Source organism: Schistosoma mansoni (assembly GCF_000237925.1).
Source record: "Schistosoma mansoni, WGS project CABG00000000 data, supercontig 0151, strain Puerto Rico, whole genome shotgun sequence".
Lineage (NCBI taxonomy): Eukaryota > Metazoa > Platyhelminthes > Trematoda > Strigeidida > Schistosomatidae > Schistosoma > Schistosoma mansoni.
Window position 1 is genome coordinate 235,154 of NW_017386048.1, and position 18,506 is coordinate 253,659.

The 18,506-nt window shown below is 33.2% G+C and overlaps 2 protein-coding genes across 2 annotated transcripts in view; both read left to right on the top strand.

Moving 5' to 3' along the window:
• Nucleotides 1–425: 425 nt before the first annotated feature.
• On the top strand, nt 426–7,519 carry Smp_124990 (hypothetical protein; the record flags this gene model as incomplete). Its single annotated transcript, XM_018798586.1, has 4 exons — nt 426–475; nt 1,751–1,824; nt 5,210–5,586; nt 6,730–7,519. The coding sequence occupies exons 3-4, from the start codon at nt 5,270–5,272 to the stop codon at nt 7,517–7,519; spliced, it is 1,107 nt and encodes a 368-aa protein (XP_018646676.1). The 5' UTR covers nt 426–475; nt 1,751–1,824; nt 5,210–5,269.
• A 4,529-nt stretch (nt 7,520–12,048) lies between these two features.
• Nucleotides 12,049–18,506, top strand: part of Smp_198930 (hypothetical protein) — a gene marked incomplete at both ends in the record, with an annotated part of 44,152 nt that continues 37,694 nt past the window's right edge. The window contains one exon of the mRNA XM_018798598.1: nt 12,049–12,087. Within this exon, the coding sequence (XP_018646677.1) occupies nt 12,049–12,087 (39 nt within the window). The remainder of the gene's footprint in view (nt 12,088–18,506) is intronic.

Below are 18,506 nucleotides of genomic sequence, written 5' to 3' on the forward strand. Positions count from 1 at the left end.
CTAAGTAGTGTTTCGTGAATGAAGGTAAAAGTCATGGTCACACTATTACTTGTTCAAAGGTGTCTGAAGTAAGTTTGTCTTGAGATTTCGAGCTAGCTGACACTCTTCAACAATGAAGTCTTTAAAGTCTTGGTAAAAATGGTAATATCACAGAGCTATTTGAACCACAAATGATCGTCTCTAGGAATTAAATGTAAAGCTGGTGACAACTGGCATAAAACATTAGTTGAGAGGTTCCTATCAATTACCTCAACCATCTAACATGGAAACAAAGTGTTTAGAGATGTTAATTCATTAAAAGAGTAACGATATATATATCAGTGCATATTAACCCTAATCGAGATTTAGCTTATCCTGACAACCAACACAAGTAATAAGCCTAAATTATCTAATATTTCTTGTTTATATTATTTTACAGCCGTGGTCGTCAAATATCTAACCCGTCGTTTCATTGTGGAATACGCACCTTATCTGAGTAAGTATGATATGTCTTTTTTTAACTCGTTTGGTGAAACAACCGAGGGTATTGGAAAAGAGATAATTACATCGTTTCATTCTTATGCAAATAACTGCGTCCCTACGTATGAGTAACTTTCTAAGAAACCTTGATGAACCAGAAAGCCCCAAGATCTAACTGATTATACATAACGTCTAAAATAAGTAATTTATGCTTTGATTAACTTTCTACTTTGTATCTGTGAGTCAAGTACTTACATCTGTTAACTCTCACCCTGTAAGACCACTGAAAACTAAGAATCATCAGATATCATTCTTGTAAGGGAATTCATGAGGTTCAGGTGACGAGCTATGAATAATGGAGTTCGTCTGTAATCTATATGGCGCAGGTACTCAGCAATAACACTGAAAGTTCTGTTGAGCAATGTCGCGAAAGAATTAAATTTTCAAATAAAAACCCTCGAGTATTAGATTAAAAGTTATAAGTATAAATGTTTATTGAGAGATCTGAAGGTCCTAGGTTCTGTGGGATCACATAATACATAATACTGAAGAATTCTGTCCTCCCCCCGAGCAGCCGTCTAATTCTTTATAGTCTTCAATGATTTTCTAATAAATTTCAGTCCGTAATGTAAACCATAAAAGAATTATTCCATGATATACCATAGAAAAGACTTAAATTAAGACTGAATAGTAGTAGCTAGTTAGTGTAGTGAACAAGAACACGAGTGGGGACAACCGAATATATTTCAGCACAACTTACAGACTATCTCACTAAATTCTGATAACCATACAGTCAACAGTTAATTTGCAAAATAACAATCAATTGTCTCAATCTTCACTGTTCCTTCTGTAAATATCAGTTCATCTTCTCTGATTTCATTGTTCATGCATTTTCGTACCGATTGCGCTTCATTCCTATTCGTTCCTTGTCGATCTTCTGCCAAAATACATTCTATGTCTGACCGTCACCATATACTACTTATGTGGATATAAGTAGACCACACCCCATTAGTACTTATACATTTCTTTATTAAATAAATGTATTTCAAATTGATATACTTTGCTATTGTCATTGTTCGAAGTGATGTATGTCTTTGTACTTTATTTCCTATAAATCTTATCATTAACTTCATCAGAACTTAAGATTAAAACGTTCCTTTCATTTAGTGTTTGTTACCAAGGGACCTTTAAATAAAAAAATAGCTGGTCTGTCGTATAGGTTTTACTGAACTAACTAATCTTTCCTTATTTTTATACATTTTATTGATCAACTACTTTTTTATGTGTTCAGGTGACAGTTACACAAAAGCTGATTCAGTCGACGGTCATGAATTAACAGTGAATATTCAGGATACATCTGATAGTGTAAGTTAAATTTATTTTGATAGTGATGTATTAGTGACATAAATTAACTAATAGAATATTCTATTGAATGTTAATGTTCCATTATATTTGAAATAAGCAATGATTAGGTGTTCAGTAATACTTTCAGTTTAAATCTTTGTTATAAACAAATAGAGGATGCTTGTTATAACTCTAGGGGTTCTGGTTATAACAGTCCTTTCACTTTTTACACGTACACGCCAATTGTTATAAACTTAAAAGAATGCTGTTTATAACTTCAGGGTTTCTTGGTCATAACAGTCCTTTCACTTTTTACACGTATGTGGGACGTTAATTTACCTTAAACGAATATCTACACTAGATTCCCACCCAGTGTCTATTCTACAAGACTTCAGCACAACTCAGATCAAGAACACGAGATTAGCCTGACTATAACGTCAATGTATTTCCACACCAAAATCCGACACAAGGAACAGTCAATCAATAACAGTCCATCAACAAGTGTCCAACAACAAGGAACAGTTAATACATAATAGGGATAGGGGAATATATATATAACACATAACACCTGTCATCCTATCTAATGTCTGACTCATCAAGACAACCAATCATTGTCATTCTCGCCCACACATCAATCTCGTTACAACTGTGAACTACTTATCTTCGACTAGTCAGTCTTCTCCAGTGAACGAGAACACAAGTAGGTACAATCGAATGTAGTTAAATACAAATTACAGAACATCTTAGTGAAATCTGAAGATCATACAGTAAATACTTCACTTGCAAAATGCTAGTCAATCGTCTTAGACTTCATTGTTCTTTTCGTTCCACACCAATCATTCTCTGTTCTCGTTCTCGTTCCTTCTATCTTCTTAACCCTCTGATGTCAGGTATTTCACTTTTGATCAATGATACATACTACGTATATCCATCAACATCAGTAGCACACATCACACTTCTAGCCAATCATTGATCATGTACTCTGGTGAATAATTTCATAATAATTTCTTAAAGGTATAGTGGAAGATCATGACTGGTGGGGTTTAATTACGTTAGAATTGTGACAGTACCATATCAACTGTAATAGATAATGTTGTTTTATATTGTGGATTGATTAAAGTTTGAATAGTTCATTATTAAGAGCTCACCAAGTAGTTTAAAAATAGCATTTTCTTTACAAGATCCGAAAGTTTTGCTTTCTATTTAAGGGGGAAAATTTCAGATAAATGACTTCATTACATTATCAAACTCTAATGAAAGAGACAAGAGTCGAATTCTCCACAAAACTCTCAACCAAACGTAATATCTTTTTGAAGCATCAACATTATAAAGATTCAGTATTGTTTGTGAAAAATCACTACCTGAAACATTCGTCTTTATTTCATGTAGTAATTATTATTATTATTGTTATTATTATTCAGTCAGTCACAACGTAGAACTTCGGACGTACGTACATCAGTTCAAGTTGCCATACCACATTAACACAGAGATACAGTTGTCGATTCAAATCCCGTGGTGGTAGAAGTAGTAAGAGTATAAGCAGTAGTCGGAAAGATTAGAGTTTGAAGATGTTATTGAAGGGGTATAATCCAATGAAATAAATTTGAAAAGAGTAAAAAGGTAGAGACATGAAGAATTTCTAACATTAGAGTTTGGGAGAAGACAAAGAGTGGTTGCACCTTCACCATTGCAAACGATTTTGAGCCATGTCATTTAAAGTCTCTAACCATCGATTGCTATCATCTCGCGAATCCCAACCAGGTAGTCTACACCTACCAACATAACTCAGTCCACTTGTCAGTGACTTCATGGATTTGTGCCATGTTTTGGTCTGGCCGCCCCTAGCTTTCTTCCAACCTGCTCCTACACCATAAAGCATTGCACGTCGGGGCAGTCGGTGGTTGGGCATACGTAACACGTGTCCTAGCCATCTCAACTGATGAAGTTTCATTACTTCATCAATCGATTTGACATCCTTACCTAGTACCCGTTTCCTAAGGGTTATTATTAGCTTTATTCAATAATATATTTTCGGTACAATTAAGAATTCTCAGCACAAAGCCTTTCTTCAAGTTTCCGTTTCTTACTTCTCCATCGATCCTGATGATAAATATAGAGTAATCGACACTTAGAAGTTAGCAGTCCAGTCAATTGACATCTGAATAATGTACATTCTTTACGTTGCATATTGACAGCTATCACAATACCTCTGATTAGGCATTTTGTAACCTATACAGAGAAACGCACCCGAATATGTTGTGCGATTAATAGCCATAATGATGTATTAAAACAAACAAAATTAGATAACTAGTTGAAATATCTAGATGACAGGAACAGGTAGCCCAGATATTTAAGCAAGCCGCCACATCCCTGTTAGTCCGTAGTACATCTAAAAATGCCTCCTGTTGATTTTAAGCTTAAAACATACAAAACAAACAATTTCTTAGTATATAAATTGTTTAACAATGTAATATGTTCGATGTGAACATTTGATTTACACAATGTAAATACTGATAGTATATGTTAGCCTAACAAACAAAACGTTTCTAAGATCTAGAAATAGTTTCAGTTATAAGCGCAACATTTTTTGTTTGTACATGATCATCCACCGGAAATACTTCTTTCTTCAAAGGATAGGTTTATTGTAGTTATGGAGAAGTAGTATATCTTCTATATATATATTCGATATAGTGCACTACAATAGTACATACATAAATGTAAATTTATGTGATTTCAATAAACAATATATCTTACTGCACTTAACATATTCTTTGATGATTTCCGTCAAAGATTTATATTCATTGAACTGATAATGATAGTCAGTTAGAATTGGACAAATATTTCGTCTAATAATTTGATTCCTAATTAGTGATTGCCTATCATTTCACTAGAAATCGAGCTTAGAACTTGTACATAATCGTTAATAATCGAGATTCAAGCACAATTAATATAATTAACAAATATTATATCTTATATAGTTGGGATAGTAAGTCAATTGAAGCTAGACCACCATGGAAAACCTGGAAGCACTGGACAACCGTTTCGTCCTATTATGGGGCTTCTCAGCAGTGCGCACCCTCGGTTAAGTGCTCTGACGCGAGACTGGTCGGTTCTGGGTTCGAATCTCGTGAGGCGGAATCGAGGATGCGCGCTGCTGAGGAGTCCCACAATAAGACGAAACGACCGTCCAGTGCTTCGAGGTTTTCCATGGTGGTCTAGCTTCAATTGACTCAGGAATTCAAACATAACATTGGTAAAATCTCCACAAAGTAAAGCTTTGCCAGATGTTAGATAGTGCAACTAAATGTAAATCATTTATAATTAATTCTCTATAGTTAGCACAATAAATAAATGATTGCAATTAAGTTGAAATGGACGATGACTTTGATTTCATTTCATTTTACAGGATGAAATTGATCTTGACGATATCATTAAATGGTCACAAGCGATTATTATATTATTTTCTATGACCAGTCGCCGTAGTTTCTATCGTGCACAAGAACTTGTTGAAGCAATTCATTCACAATCTGAATTAATGGACAGAAAGCCAAAACTATCAGGAGCACAACAATCTAAATCAAACAATTCTCAACAAATAAATACATCATCATCTACATCATTAAGTAATTCATCAGTCTCAACAGTAAATCCTAATTCTATTAATACACAACACAGTTTAACACAATCTGGTTCGTTGAGACGTTCAGCTTTATACACTATAAATACTGTCAAACCACCTAGTATAATACTTGTTGCAAATAAATCAGATTTGGAACGATTTCGGTAAGTATATAGATTGAATAGTTGAGAAACATTAATGTACTCACTACGTTCAGTAACAAATATATATTATGGTTTATTATTATTACTCAAAAAGCTTGTATCCATGGTTAAGTAGCTATAAAAATGAATTCGCTAAAAAACAGAAATTTTTGTCGAACGCTAGTTTTCAAAACACTATTTCTATGACGTAGACTAAGTTTGGTAGTAAATCTACGGCTCACAAAAACTTTCAATCATTACACCTAACTACTATATATAGTTATAAGTAGCTGAAAACAAAATCAACAAATTATTTTTGCATTGGATGTTTGAGTCTACCCATTGATGTTAAGGACTGTAATTGATCGGTCTGTTATTGCACAAGCTAGTAGCTAAATGAACTCAGTAACTAAGGGGATAACATGATGGCACTTGAAATAAATGTTACTGGGTTCGAGTCTCGGAATGAACAACTACTCTTGGACGCAGGTGCATCTAGATGAGGAGTCCTAAATAAGACGTAACCCGCATCCTGGATTCCACTGCTAACCACCATACATCTTTGCTTATTAAATCAATAATCGTTTGGAGCATTTTCTGTGGTTCCATCGTATTAAGGTTGGCTATCTATTTAATAATACTGATAATTGCGTCAGAGTACATCTCGCTTAACAGGAGGAGTTACAATGACGACTTAAATCAAAATAAGTTTTATTTTTCTAATTTTACCTGGTTATTACCTGTATAAAAGGAATATTCATGAGTAAAATTTGTAAGTCATACTAGCATGTAGCCTTGTTGAATCCTGACTATGAATGACTGTTAGTCAGTCACTTATCTTCTATAAACGAACTTATCAGGTAATTTAAACCAATAAATGTAGCATCAGGATGAAGAAAGGAAAAAAAACTAAAATGATCATCGTTACGTCAAATAAAGTAGGATCGATGTAACAGAAGTTGAATGAAAATAATAAAACTTTTTGAGTAAGATAGACCGATCAAAGATGTGTGAACAAAGCACTTTGCATGACTGTCCAGTGTTGATTTATCACTGATTTACACCTTTTCATTGATTTCGTTGCTGTGTTGTATGTTTGAATAAAATTCAATAAAACTTCACAGAAGTGCAATAATTCTTTTTTTCTATTTAATATTTGTGTAGCTTAGTACAAAAAACAGAAGCTGAAGAGTTTGCAAAATCTCATGGAATTCCATATTACGAAATAACTGTTACTGAAACCTATAAAGAAGTCCAAACTATTTTTCATGCAGCAGCTCGTCTCTGTCTTCAATCAAAAGGTTTAAAACCACGTCAAATGAATGGACAGGCTACATCAAGCGGTAAAGGTATTCTTCCTGGTGGAAATCCTCCCAGTGTATTAACAAGTTTAGCAGTATCACCAAGTCTGTTATTACAAAAAAAATCAACATCTGTATCACCTAATCTCGAAGTAATTACAAGTACAGAATCTGAGTTGAATACAACAACAACAACAGGTGGGCCTGCTTCAATTCTTTCCAATCTTAAATTAAGAGCAACCAGTCCTACTTTAGCAACAAGTGGGATAAAAGCACCAAACTCTAATAGATTCATTGGATCACAATCTATTCTGACTTCAAAACTACCCCCAACACCACCCAACCAATCAGTAACTCAACTTTCTTCATCTCAACAACAGCAACAACAACAACAACAAACTAATTCAAAACCTGTAACAACTCAATCTACATCATTAACACAAACATCAACTACATTATCTCGTAAACATCAAAGTGTAAGTAATAGTCCATCATCAACAGAACAACAAACATCATCTTTTATTATACCAGTTAATATGAATCAAACAATAACAACATCACAATTACAATTGAATAAAAAACCACCTTCTATCACAATTCCTCAACCAAAAAAATCCGGTTTAAACTTTAAATTTTTCTCGAAAAAGAAATAGTTTATTTTAAACATGAATTTATATTTAATCCATATCATATTTATTCAGTACTTATGCTCTTTTTCTATGATGGAGGTTTGTTCTCTGAACTGAATGGTTTAGTTGTGGAGCTTTCATCGTCTGTTCTGAACGACATCATCAGTACAAACTTTGGGTAGAATCAAATATGGAGAAATTTGAACACTTCACTTCACTTCAACCCAAAGTTTGTGCTGATGATGTCGTTCAAAAGGGCCGATGCAAGCTCCACGACTAAACTATCCAGCTCAGAGAACAGAACTTCATCAAAATCATCCATTTGAGCTATAAATCTTCTTCACCATCTTAAGTACTTATATTCATTTATAATTTCGTTGTAATTTCTAATGAGTTACTATAACTATACATACTTACTATTGTTATTTAATATATATAATAGTATTGTTAAGTAGGTAAACAGGACATTGTATGGATTCATCATTCTAATTATTACTTCATTGAGTATTATTATTTTGTAAATTCTAATTGTCATTTAAAATGATTTTAAATTGTACAGACAAAATTCTATATCTTTATTACACTATTAATAATAATAATACTATTATTATCATATATATACAAATGCTTTTGTACATTAGTAATGATATGCAAAGATCTGTAGTTGGCGTCGAGTTGCGATCGACTGTGGTAGTCTATATTCGATATTATCCTTAAACTTAGTATATTGTTCGTCCTCATAACCGTTACTCGATAACGCCCCAATGGTGTGTAAGTCAGAAGGCGAATATGAAGGGTTGATTAGGTTTATTATTGAACCACACACAGATATCTAAAAATTACAGGCACGTTAAGCCAGCATGAAGGAGAAGTGCCGTGAAGCAGGCGAGTGAGTGAGAGATCAATTGATCAAGTCAGCGAGTAAGCGAGTATCGTACAGTGAACAGGATTAAGATATACATCGTGAAATATATACATAGTGAAATGAATAAATTATCGAATCAGTTAAGTGATTAATAGTAAGGCTAGCGGAATGAATACATGCTTAGGCAGTAAGCAGTGCTCAAGTGTACATAATAAAGGTACAATAGTATAGATAGGTTGTTGTTGTTGTTATGTGAATGACTGTTCGTTAAATAAGTTAAGAAAAGGGCTTAGCCAAATTAGATGTAAACAAACTCAATTGTATGTGAGCTGCTATACGACTATGATTACCACTACAGGAAGATTACGTGTCAGATATTGGGCTAGATTCATCCATATGCCATAAAACAGAAGGCAGTTGACGATTGAAATAAGAGATATTTGTTGACGATCTCGCAGTATCGAAAGAATACCAAAATCGTGCCAAAGTTTACGAGCCAAACTACCGAGTGTACTCGAGTTCATGCAACGTTACAGGCAACGGAAGAAATTGTGTGTTTTGTACACTCAAACGAACAGGTACAGTGAAACAATCACTGGTACAATTGGTTATAGTAATAGTTGTTTCAATCATACCAATTGCGTTCTCATCACAGAAGTAGGTCGCTACAGATCGTTATGAATGTTAATTAATTTTCCGAATTTTTGAGGTTTATATTATGTAAAGAAAATGTGGACAAAGTTCAATAATCATATAGTATGGGGTTGGTATAAACAAGAGATTATGAATGAGATATTATATTATAATTCATAACATCTGTGTTGTATACACTGATCATCTTTGATTGGATTAGGAATCCGTTACTTCCAGTTTCATGTCTTATAATGAAACCTTTAGATCATTGTAAATCAAAATAACATATTTATAATGTCCGAATGAGTAGAAAAATTAAATTTTCTGACGTTTCGTGACTCAGTATAAGCCACTTCTTCAGAGAATTAATAACCAAATCAAAATAGTACGAAGGAGTAAAACAAGAATATTGGGTGTGATCAATCAAGAAACAGATCTGTACAAGTCAATGTCATATAATTCCGGTCAGGGTGATTTATAAGTGACATATATGTGAATTTGTGTTTGTGTATGTATGTATGGTCAGGGATGAAAAAATGTAGCCTTTGTGGTGAGAAAGGATAAAGTTTAATTTGTATGTACGATAATAGTGTGAAATATGAATGATATCAGACATGGTAGCTTGGATAGATAGTCCAAGTCGGATGTATAGTTAGGCCTTCTTTTCTATTGAGAGCAATTGGATTAAGCTTTATTTGGAACGCTTCAGCTACTCTCTTTCCTCTGTAATTCGAAAAGCTGTTTTGTAATATTTCGATGTTTTTGATATCGATTTGGTGGTTGTTGAAAACGATGTGAACTGCTATTGGCACTTTAATTTGAACTCTATCTAGTTCTACGAGATTATTAGGGGGTTTCTTTGTGTACCTAAGATGTTCTATGGCTCGAGTCAAGATTTTTCTAGAGGACTCTAAAATGTAGAAGCCATCAAAATCGACACATCCTAATTTGTAGACACAGTTCTGTGTTGACATGAAAGGGAGTTTTTCTTTTAAGCGAACTAAAGTAACTCAAAGTGTATTCGTTTTTTTCTAATACACTTTATTTCTGTGTTGTTTTAAGATTCTTTGGAATTGTTCTGTTGTACCATGGTGGTATGGCAAAACTGTAGTACCAATCCATAGTATTTCATTTGAATTATTATTTTGCACTGAAACATCTCGTTTTATTACACTTCTAATAATCTTCATAGGAAAATTATTAAGTTGTAAGATGTTAATTACATGCTTTCGTACATTTTTTATTTATCCTCTTCAGATGTGATAATCTTGTTAGCTCTTCTAAAAAGATTATGGGCTAGAGAGATCTTTATTGATAAAATTCTACCCGATGCCCAATTTATTTGAATTTATTAAGTCAAACCATGGTAACGATACCTACTTTAGATCATTAGCTCAAAATCCAGTTGTCCGTATCGTTATCTTGGATTAATTTGTAGTACAGCGAGAAGATTATTTAGTGTCACTCTTGATGACTATCTATTTCCTCATATGAGTGTACTTCATACGTTCATCTAGTAAAATTAAAGGAAACATTTTAAGGAAGAAAAGTTTTTCCAATGGTATATTTTATCAAAGCTATAATATTGGCAATTATACTATTTGCGTAGATAGAATAGTCTATTAAAAGAAAACAGAATAAGATTAAATTCACTTGGTATTGTTTGTTTGAATCTTCCCATTAATGTTTAGGAGTGCAATTGATCAGTCTCTTGTTGATATATGTGCATACTATGCATATTGCCTAGATATAGTTTGGTTTAGACCATCGTCAGACAGGTTAGTTTTATTCTACTAATGAGTACATCAGTGAAGTACAATCTGGCCGTTACTATGGTAATCCTGTTTAGTACGAGGGGAAGCGCAGGTTCAGATAATTGGTATATTTGCCTGGTCGAAAGGCCAATGGTGAGAAGCTACCATAAGAGACTGAACAATTTCAGTCTTAAACATTGATGAGAAGATTCAAACAAACAATACCAAGTGAATTTATACTTCACCTAATTGCACAAACAAGTGATTATCAGGACTCAATAGCTAAATGGACAACGTCATGGCGTTTGGAGCGAACGGTACTGGATTCGAGTCCGAGAGTGAAGATCAACTCTGAGATGCAGGTATATCCAGTTGACGAGGCCCCAATATAACGAAACGCCTGTCCTGGATTCCACTGCTAGCCACTATCCATCTTCGCTCAGAATAAGATTACTTCATAATGTGTTCTCTTTTAGTAAGTAATTATATAAGCCTAATATTGATCAGAAGGGTTTTTAGTGGAGATTTTAGTAATTTTATGTAGTTGATGCCGACTCAGTGGTCAAATTGTTAGGCGCTCGCGCGCGATACTGGTAGGTCCCGGGTTCGAATCTCACGAGGCAGGATCGTGGATGCGCACCGTTGAGGAGTCCCACAATAGAACGAAACGGCCGTCCAGTTCTTCCAGATTTTCCATGGTGATCTAGTTTCAATTGACTCATGATTTCAACTATATACTTAATAATGATTAATGACATATTGAATAAACCAATATATTTTATTCTTATAAAAATGAGTTTTCTTTTCTTTTAACCAATGATGTAAATTATAAAATTCTATTTAAACTTTATCATAACAATCTATAATAGATGTACATGAAAATATCAAAAGTTGTTCTTGTTTTTGCTTCGTCTTCTTCTTATTATTATTCTTCGTCTTCATCATCATCATCATCATCATCACCATCGTCATCGTCATCATCATCTGCTTCTTCTTCTTCTTCTTCTTCTTCTTCATAAGGTAACAATAACAATAAACGAATGAGAAACTACAGTACACAAAAAAAGTTTCTTCTTTGATTTTTCATTTCCATCTCAATACATTTTTGGAATATTCAGTTTGATCAAAATTAAATTTTTCTTTTTTCTTTCTTTTTTTTCTTCTTTTTTTTTCTTTTTTATTTGACACAATATTAAATGATAAAAGGATATTTTAAACAAATAATCATTATAGTTGGCATATATTTGATATAAGAGGGGAATACACATTTTAATTATTATTATTATTATTATATAAGAAGGATGATTGAACAACGTAATCATAATAATGAAACTCATAGAGTAAGTTATTAATCATTAGATTATGTATTTATTCTATTTTTATATAATGAAATGATAATTTTATACGTTGCATTACTGGTTGCCATAGTAACATTTTGAAATTGAAATCTTCTTTTGATATTGATGGGTTTCAATCATGATGTAATATGAATAGTTGAATTTTATAGTTAAAAACATGAGTCAATTGAAACTACATCACCATAGAAAACCTGGAAGCATTGGATGGCCGTTTTGTGCTCTTGTGGGACTTTTCAACGGTTGTTCGATTTCATAGATTGCTCGAAGTTAGACATTAATACCATTGGATGCCGACTCAGTGGTCTAGTGGTTAAGTGCTCATGAGCGAGACCGATAGGTTCTGGGTTCGAATCTCATGAGGTGGGGTCGTGGTTATGCACTACTGAGGAGTCACACAATAGGACGAAACAACCATCCAGTGCTTCCAGGTTTTTCATGGTGATCCAGTTTTGATTGACTCATGATTTAAACTATAAAATTACTGAAATCTTTACAAAAAACCCCTTCTGATAATATTTGAATTCATTTTTTTCTTGTTTTGTTTTGTTTGAAGTTGATTCGGTAATTTGAATATTGTTTCATATGTTCTTGATGAAAGGAGTGTTGATTTGTCTGATCATTTTATATGCTCTAAATTCTATACACATATGTATTAATTTTATGGTATCTAATGTTTAACAGGTATAATTTTGCGTTGAGCGTACACTTAATAAATCCGTTTAATAGTGGAGAAAATTCATAATTACTTTTCCCAATGATCAAAGTATTAGTTATACTGAAAGAGAAAATGTCAGGGAGATATCATTACGTAATTTATTACATAGAACATGTATACATTATCATTACTAAGGTAAACAGAATAATCAAAATGGTACTAGATACAAATCAATAGTCAATTGTTAGTAATATTATATTATTATTATATAATACTTACTTACTTACTCCTGTTACTCCCAATGGAGCATAGGCCGCCGACAAGCATTCTCCAACCCGCCTGTAGCTCCTCCGGGGGCCACTGCCGGTCCCAAGCCTGGGTAAAGGAGGAGGGTTGGGCATGGGGTTAGCGACTCCATCCCGTAGAAAACCAACTTGCTAAACAACGCTAACCAGAAAGAAAATTATTATTATATGATAACGGTGATAATAATTATGATTATAGTTATGGTTCAAGATGGTTTAAAATTCTTGACGACTATTAAGTACATGAATGAAAGAATTAACAGTGAATTAAATGACTTTATTGATAATGACAGAAGTAATAAAGTTGCCAATCGTATGTAAAGCTTGACTAAACTGATGTTTAATTGAATGTACGAACCAATCTAAGTAAAACAATCACTGAAGTTATGGAAAGACATAATAGCTATATCAATACACATACTATTGATTAAGAAGAACGTTTGTAAATGTCATTAGGTAACAAAAGATTTCGAAAAAAATGTGTCAGTGAGTAATATTAGAACGATCAGTAAAAAACATGTCTGGTATACTAAAATCTCTTCATGTCTAAGTCATTTCAGGCTAAATTGACGATTGATTGTTACTTCTGTTTACTCTTTTTTTATTGTATGAAATGTTGTAAAGGGATTTGTCATATCGATTGTATCAGAAGGGGTTTTGTGGAGATCTTAGTAAGTTTATAGTTGAATTGATGAGTCAATCGAAACAAGATCATCATGGAAAACTTGGAAGCACTGGACTGTCGTTTCGTCCTGTTGTGTGACTCCTCAGTAGTGCATAACCACGATCCCGCCTCGTGAGACTCGAACCCAGGACCTATCAGTCTCGCACACGAGCGCTTAACCTTTAGACCAGTGAACCAGCATCTAACGGTGTTAGTGTCTAACTTCAACCAATTCACGAAATTGCACGACCGTCCATAGTCGTGTAGCTTCATTTGAATCATGAATTCAACTATAAAGATATCAATTGTATCAATGGTATATTTACAAACAATAACGTTGAACGACTGAAAGTTATTTATTATCCAATTGAATATTGTCAAAAATGGTCTTTGAATTTCTTACTTTCTTATATTTTCAAAAAATAAAGTAGTTTAGGGGCTACAAAAATAGTAGTTCCTACATTTGATGTTAAGATCACTTATCTGAAGTTTCGTTAAAGTAGAAATGGTTCTAAAATTCTGTTAGGAAATGACTAACTTTCAAAGGATCTTCAAATATTCAATAAAGAAAAACATTAACTTGTATATGTCGATATAGATTGTAGATTTATTTCTTTATCTAGTTAATAATTAATTATAATGCATCTTCCTAACATATTCTGATGAACATAAATGTTAGTGTGGAAACTCTATAGAAGAATTTAAATTTGGGAGATTCGCGGAGATTGTGGTATTTTGAAAGTTTGATTCAAGAGTCTATCTAAGCTAGACTATCACTGAAAAGCTGGGAGTACTGGATGACCTTTTCGTCTTCGTATATGACTTCTCAGTAGTATACATCCACGATTCCACATGTGGGACTCGAACCCAGTCCAGTCTCGCGCGTGAACACCTAACCTCTAGTCCACTGAGCTGACTGGCATCCAATGATGTTAATGTCTAACCTCGATCGACCCATGATCTTGCGATCTGTGATAGAAGGTCTTGGGTTCGAGTTTCACGTGTAGTATCATGGGTTCGCACTATTGAGAAGTCCTATACTAGGACGAATCGACCGTCTAGTGTTTCCAGGTTTTCAATGGCGGTCCAGCTTAGATTGACTCATGAATTCAGCTTTGATAAGTATTTAAGTTAAAATAAGGATACATTTTTCATTTTGGATGAATAGTGAATTTTTCTATTGATCAAGCACATGCCTAATAGATTAGGTATTTATTACAAATCATCGATAAAAACACCAGCCGTTTATTGATTTTTCATTCGAAAATACCTTATTGTAACTTTAACCACAGAGATTTATGCTCGTTAGATGTATTTAAGATTGAAATAATTAAAGTCATAATCACAGTGGGTGTGCTATGTATTATTACCCTGTTGTAACCGAATATAATTTCACATGAATCTACTCTCTGTGGATAAGTACAGAAACATTTGTCAGAAGTTATTGGATATAACGTAATGGTTTGTCAATAAATTATGAGTAGGGTAATTGTGAATGCTGAGTAATACTCATGATTAGTCTGAAGGGGTTTTTATGAAGATCTATTCAATTTGTAAGTTGCATTAGAATATGGTCGCACAATATCATGAATCGTTTAGAATTAGATATGTTCTGTTATATCGAGCCCATGAGTGCCCTGTTTATATGTGAACGTGATAAGACCGCCAATAAGAGAGCAGTGAATTTATCGATCAGAGCAATGGTACACAAAAGCCATATGAGTTGTCTTAAGTACTTATCATTCCTGCTTTGTGCCTATCCCAGCCAGTTAAGTCCAGAATACCAATAACAGCCTCTGCAATATGAATCATTATTCTCAAACATACTGGGTTTATATACCAATCAAACTGACCACATCGTACCATAAATTAGAAAATAACATGTGTACAAGATTTGACCAAATGTGGATGTGAATAGGAGAAACAGAAATTAATAGACTGGGGATAACTAAAGAATAGTAAATCGTATAATAATAGTCTATAGGTCAAAATAAAGCTCATAATAAAAGGGACACGAATATGAATAGTTTAGTTGCTTAACAACTGTACAATAGAAAATATACATATCATATTGACCCATAGATAGTTCTCAAAGTTACTACTCATAAATCTCCACGGGATATAACATGTTCATTACTAGTGAGTTGTTTAAAGGTCTAAATGTTAAGTGTTCAAACCCAAAACTAAGGGTTACGAGTCTGACTTACTGTGGTTAGACCATTGATGCCCACTACTGGGCAGTCCCATATTTAGAAGACACAGCTATCCAGTACTTCCTGGTTTTCAATAATGATCTAGTTAAGACCAATTCATGAAATAAACTATGAAAATTCTACGTTCCTCTTAAAACCTTTTAACAGATATTATTCTTTTTACAGAGTCTATAAAAGTCACTTTAATTCAAGATTCTATGTAGAATATTTGACGTTTTACATGTTTACATAGATCTGTAACTAGTTCCTTTTTAGATCAAAGTCAATAGTTTGGAAACTATCATTAGTTTACAACTACTAACTAGAATAAGTACTTTTACCTAAGAATATTTTGATGAAGTTTTGTTTTCTGAGCTGGATGGTTTAGTCGTGGAGCTTTCATCGTTCTTCTGAACGTCATCATCAGCATAAACTTTGGGTAGAAGTGAAGTGTTTGAATTTCTCTACATTTGATTCACAGCTTGTCCTGTATACCTCGATGTTGATTGGTTCTTGTTGACCTTAAATCTGTCATTGTTTATTTCTTTGTTTTGGTTGTATCTCCCATTGGAAGATGATATTATTCAGAAGAAGGATGAAAGCTCCACAACCGAACCATCCAGCTCAGAGAACAAAACCTCATCAAAATCATCCACCTGCACTACAAATCTTCTCCAATATCCCTATGAACATGGTCAACTAAGCAACCAAGTTTGAATTTTAAAAGTAACTAATATTAACAGAGATTGACAATATGATTAAACCGACTATATTGAAATGTGTACACTACTTAAGAAACCATTGTAGATATATATCAAGATCTTAGCTAATATGATCTGATTTGTTGATCAGAGTTTTCCAATTCATTATATTCACTGTTGATCAAGTGATATAGTATCATGTTGATTTAATTAATAGTCTTTATTTTATGCTGTTATCTATTTTTATAGGTATGTAATTTATAATTCTGACTGATAGACAATACCTGATTCTTTGATCTATATAGTTTTTTTAAATCGGCCCCCAGAAATTCTCTGAGATAAAAATAATCCCTCAACAAACGAACTACGTGCATTAACTATACACTCTTGTATTAGATTATTCAACCAATTTATTTAATATCAAGTTATCTGATTTAATTTGAAAGGTTTCAATAAGTCAGTCAAACTGTAGTTCAGAAAGATGTCCTTCAGTGAAAATTTGCCTAGTATCACTTTCATTTTCAAATATATGTAATGTTTGTATGCATTTATACTGACTTGTAATGGTTTAATTGAAAGGAAGATCTCTTTTAATTCTGTCGTTTATTATGGATTTTACTCACTTTCAATAAAATTCTACCGGGAACTTTGAACGGCTAATGGAGATATAAGCATAAGAGTTTTGTTCAGTTTTCAATAAAGCATCTGATTTTAGAGTTCATAGAGAAAGATAAATTATAAAGTAGATGTGAATTATAAATATAATCTCCTCCTAAAATGATGATATGTACGCCACACTAAGTGATCATAGAGACAGTATTTTAGTGCGAAAAGACAATACCAGTACCATATAAATTTTTAAATCCCATTATAAGATGGATGTTACTCTTATTTGGTTGTAAATAAAAAAAATTGTTCTAATTATCTAGTTTGGCATCACCTTGAACGTTGATAGGTTGTATTCATATTTATTTCAAGTAAAAGAAATATTACAATATTTGTAAAGATATATGGTAGCTAGAAGTGGAATCCAGGACGAGCATTTCGTCCTATTTAAGACTTGTCAGCTGGATGTATCTGAACCCCAGCTGACGAGTTACAAATAGGATGAAACGCGCGTCCTGGATTCCACTGATAGCCACTATCCATCTTTGCTTATAACGCTTGTGGCTTTAGGCAATATCGAGGCAGTCCGTCCAGGATGCACATATGCCAACATGAGTCTGATCGATCGCAATCCTAAACAACAATGGGAAGGTACAAGCAAACAATACCATTTGAATATTTGTAAAGGTTTTAACTTTCGTGTTGTTGATATTCATGATAGTATTTGATCAATCATTGTTGACATCTGAGCTTCTTGAGTTTATCACTCTTTATTATATGTGGTTCATTACAGAGATCCATTCAGGGCATTTATATATCGATAGAGACTGATCGAATACATTTATGAATGCCAACAGGAAGAAAATAAAAACCTTTATGGATAACAATAAAAATCATACCAGTTGAACAAGATCTGTAACAATAATGACCTAATAGCCTAAGAGATAATACATCGGTGTTAAAAGTGATAGTTACTGGGTTACAATATCACTGTGGAAAAATAACACTCTATAGGGGAGATACACACATCCAACTGACAAATCTCACAATATAAAACAAAATACACTTAACGAATTTCAGTATTAACCATCAGTCAATAAAACCTGATGAGCATATAGTTGTAAATGACTATTGTTTTATCATATAGTAATATGGTTATGAATGACTTCCTTTGTCAATTAATCAGTAGTAATTAAAGCAAAACAACAACAACAATAAATTAGTTCGTAAAGAAAACTGAATGTCACTTTTTTTGTTTTATTGATGAATCATGTGAAT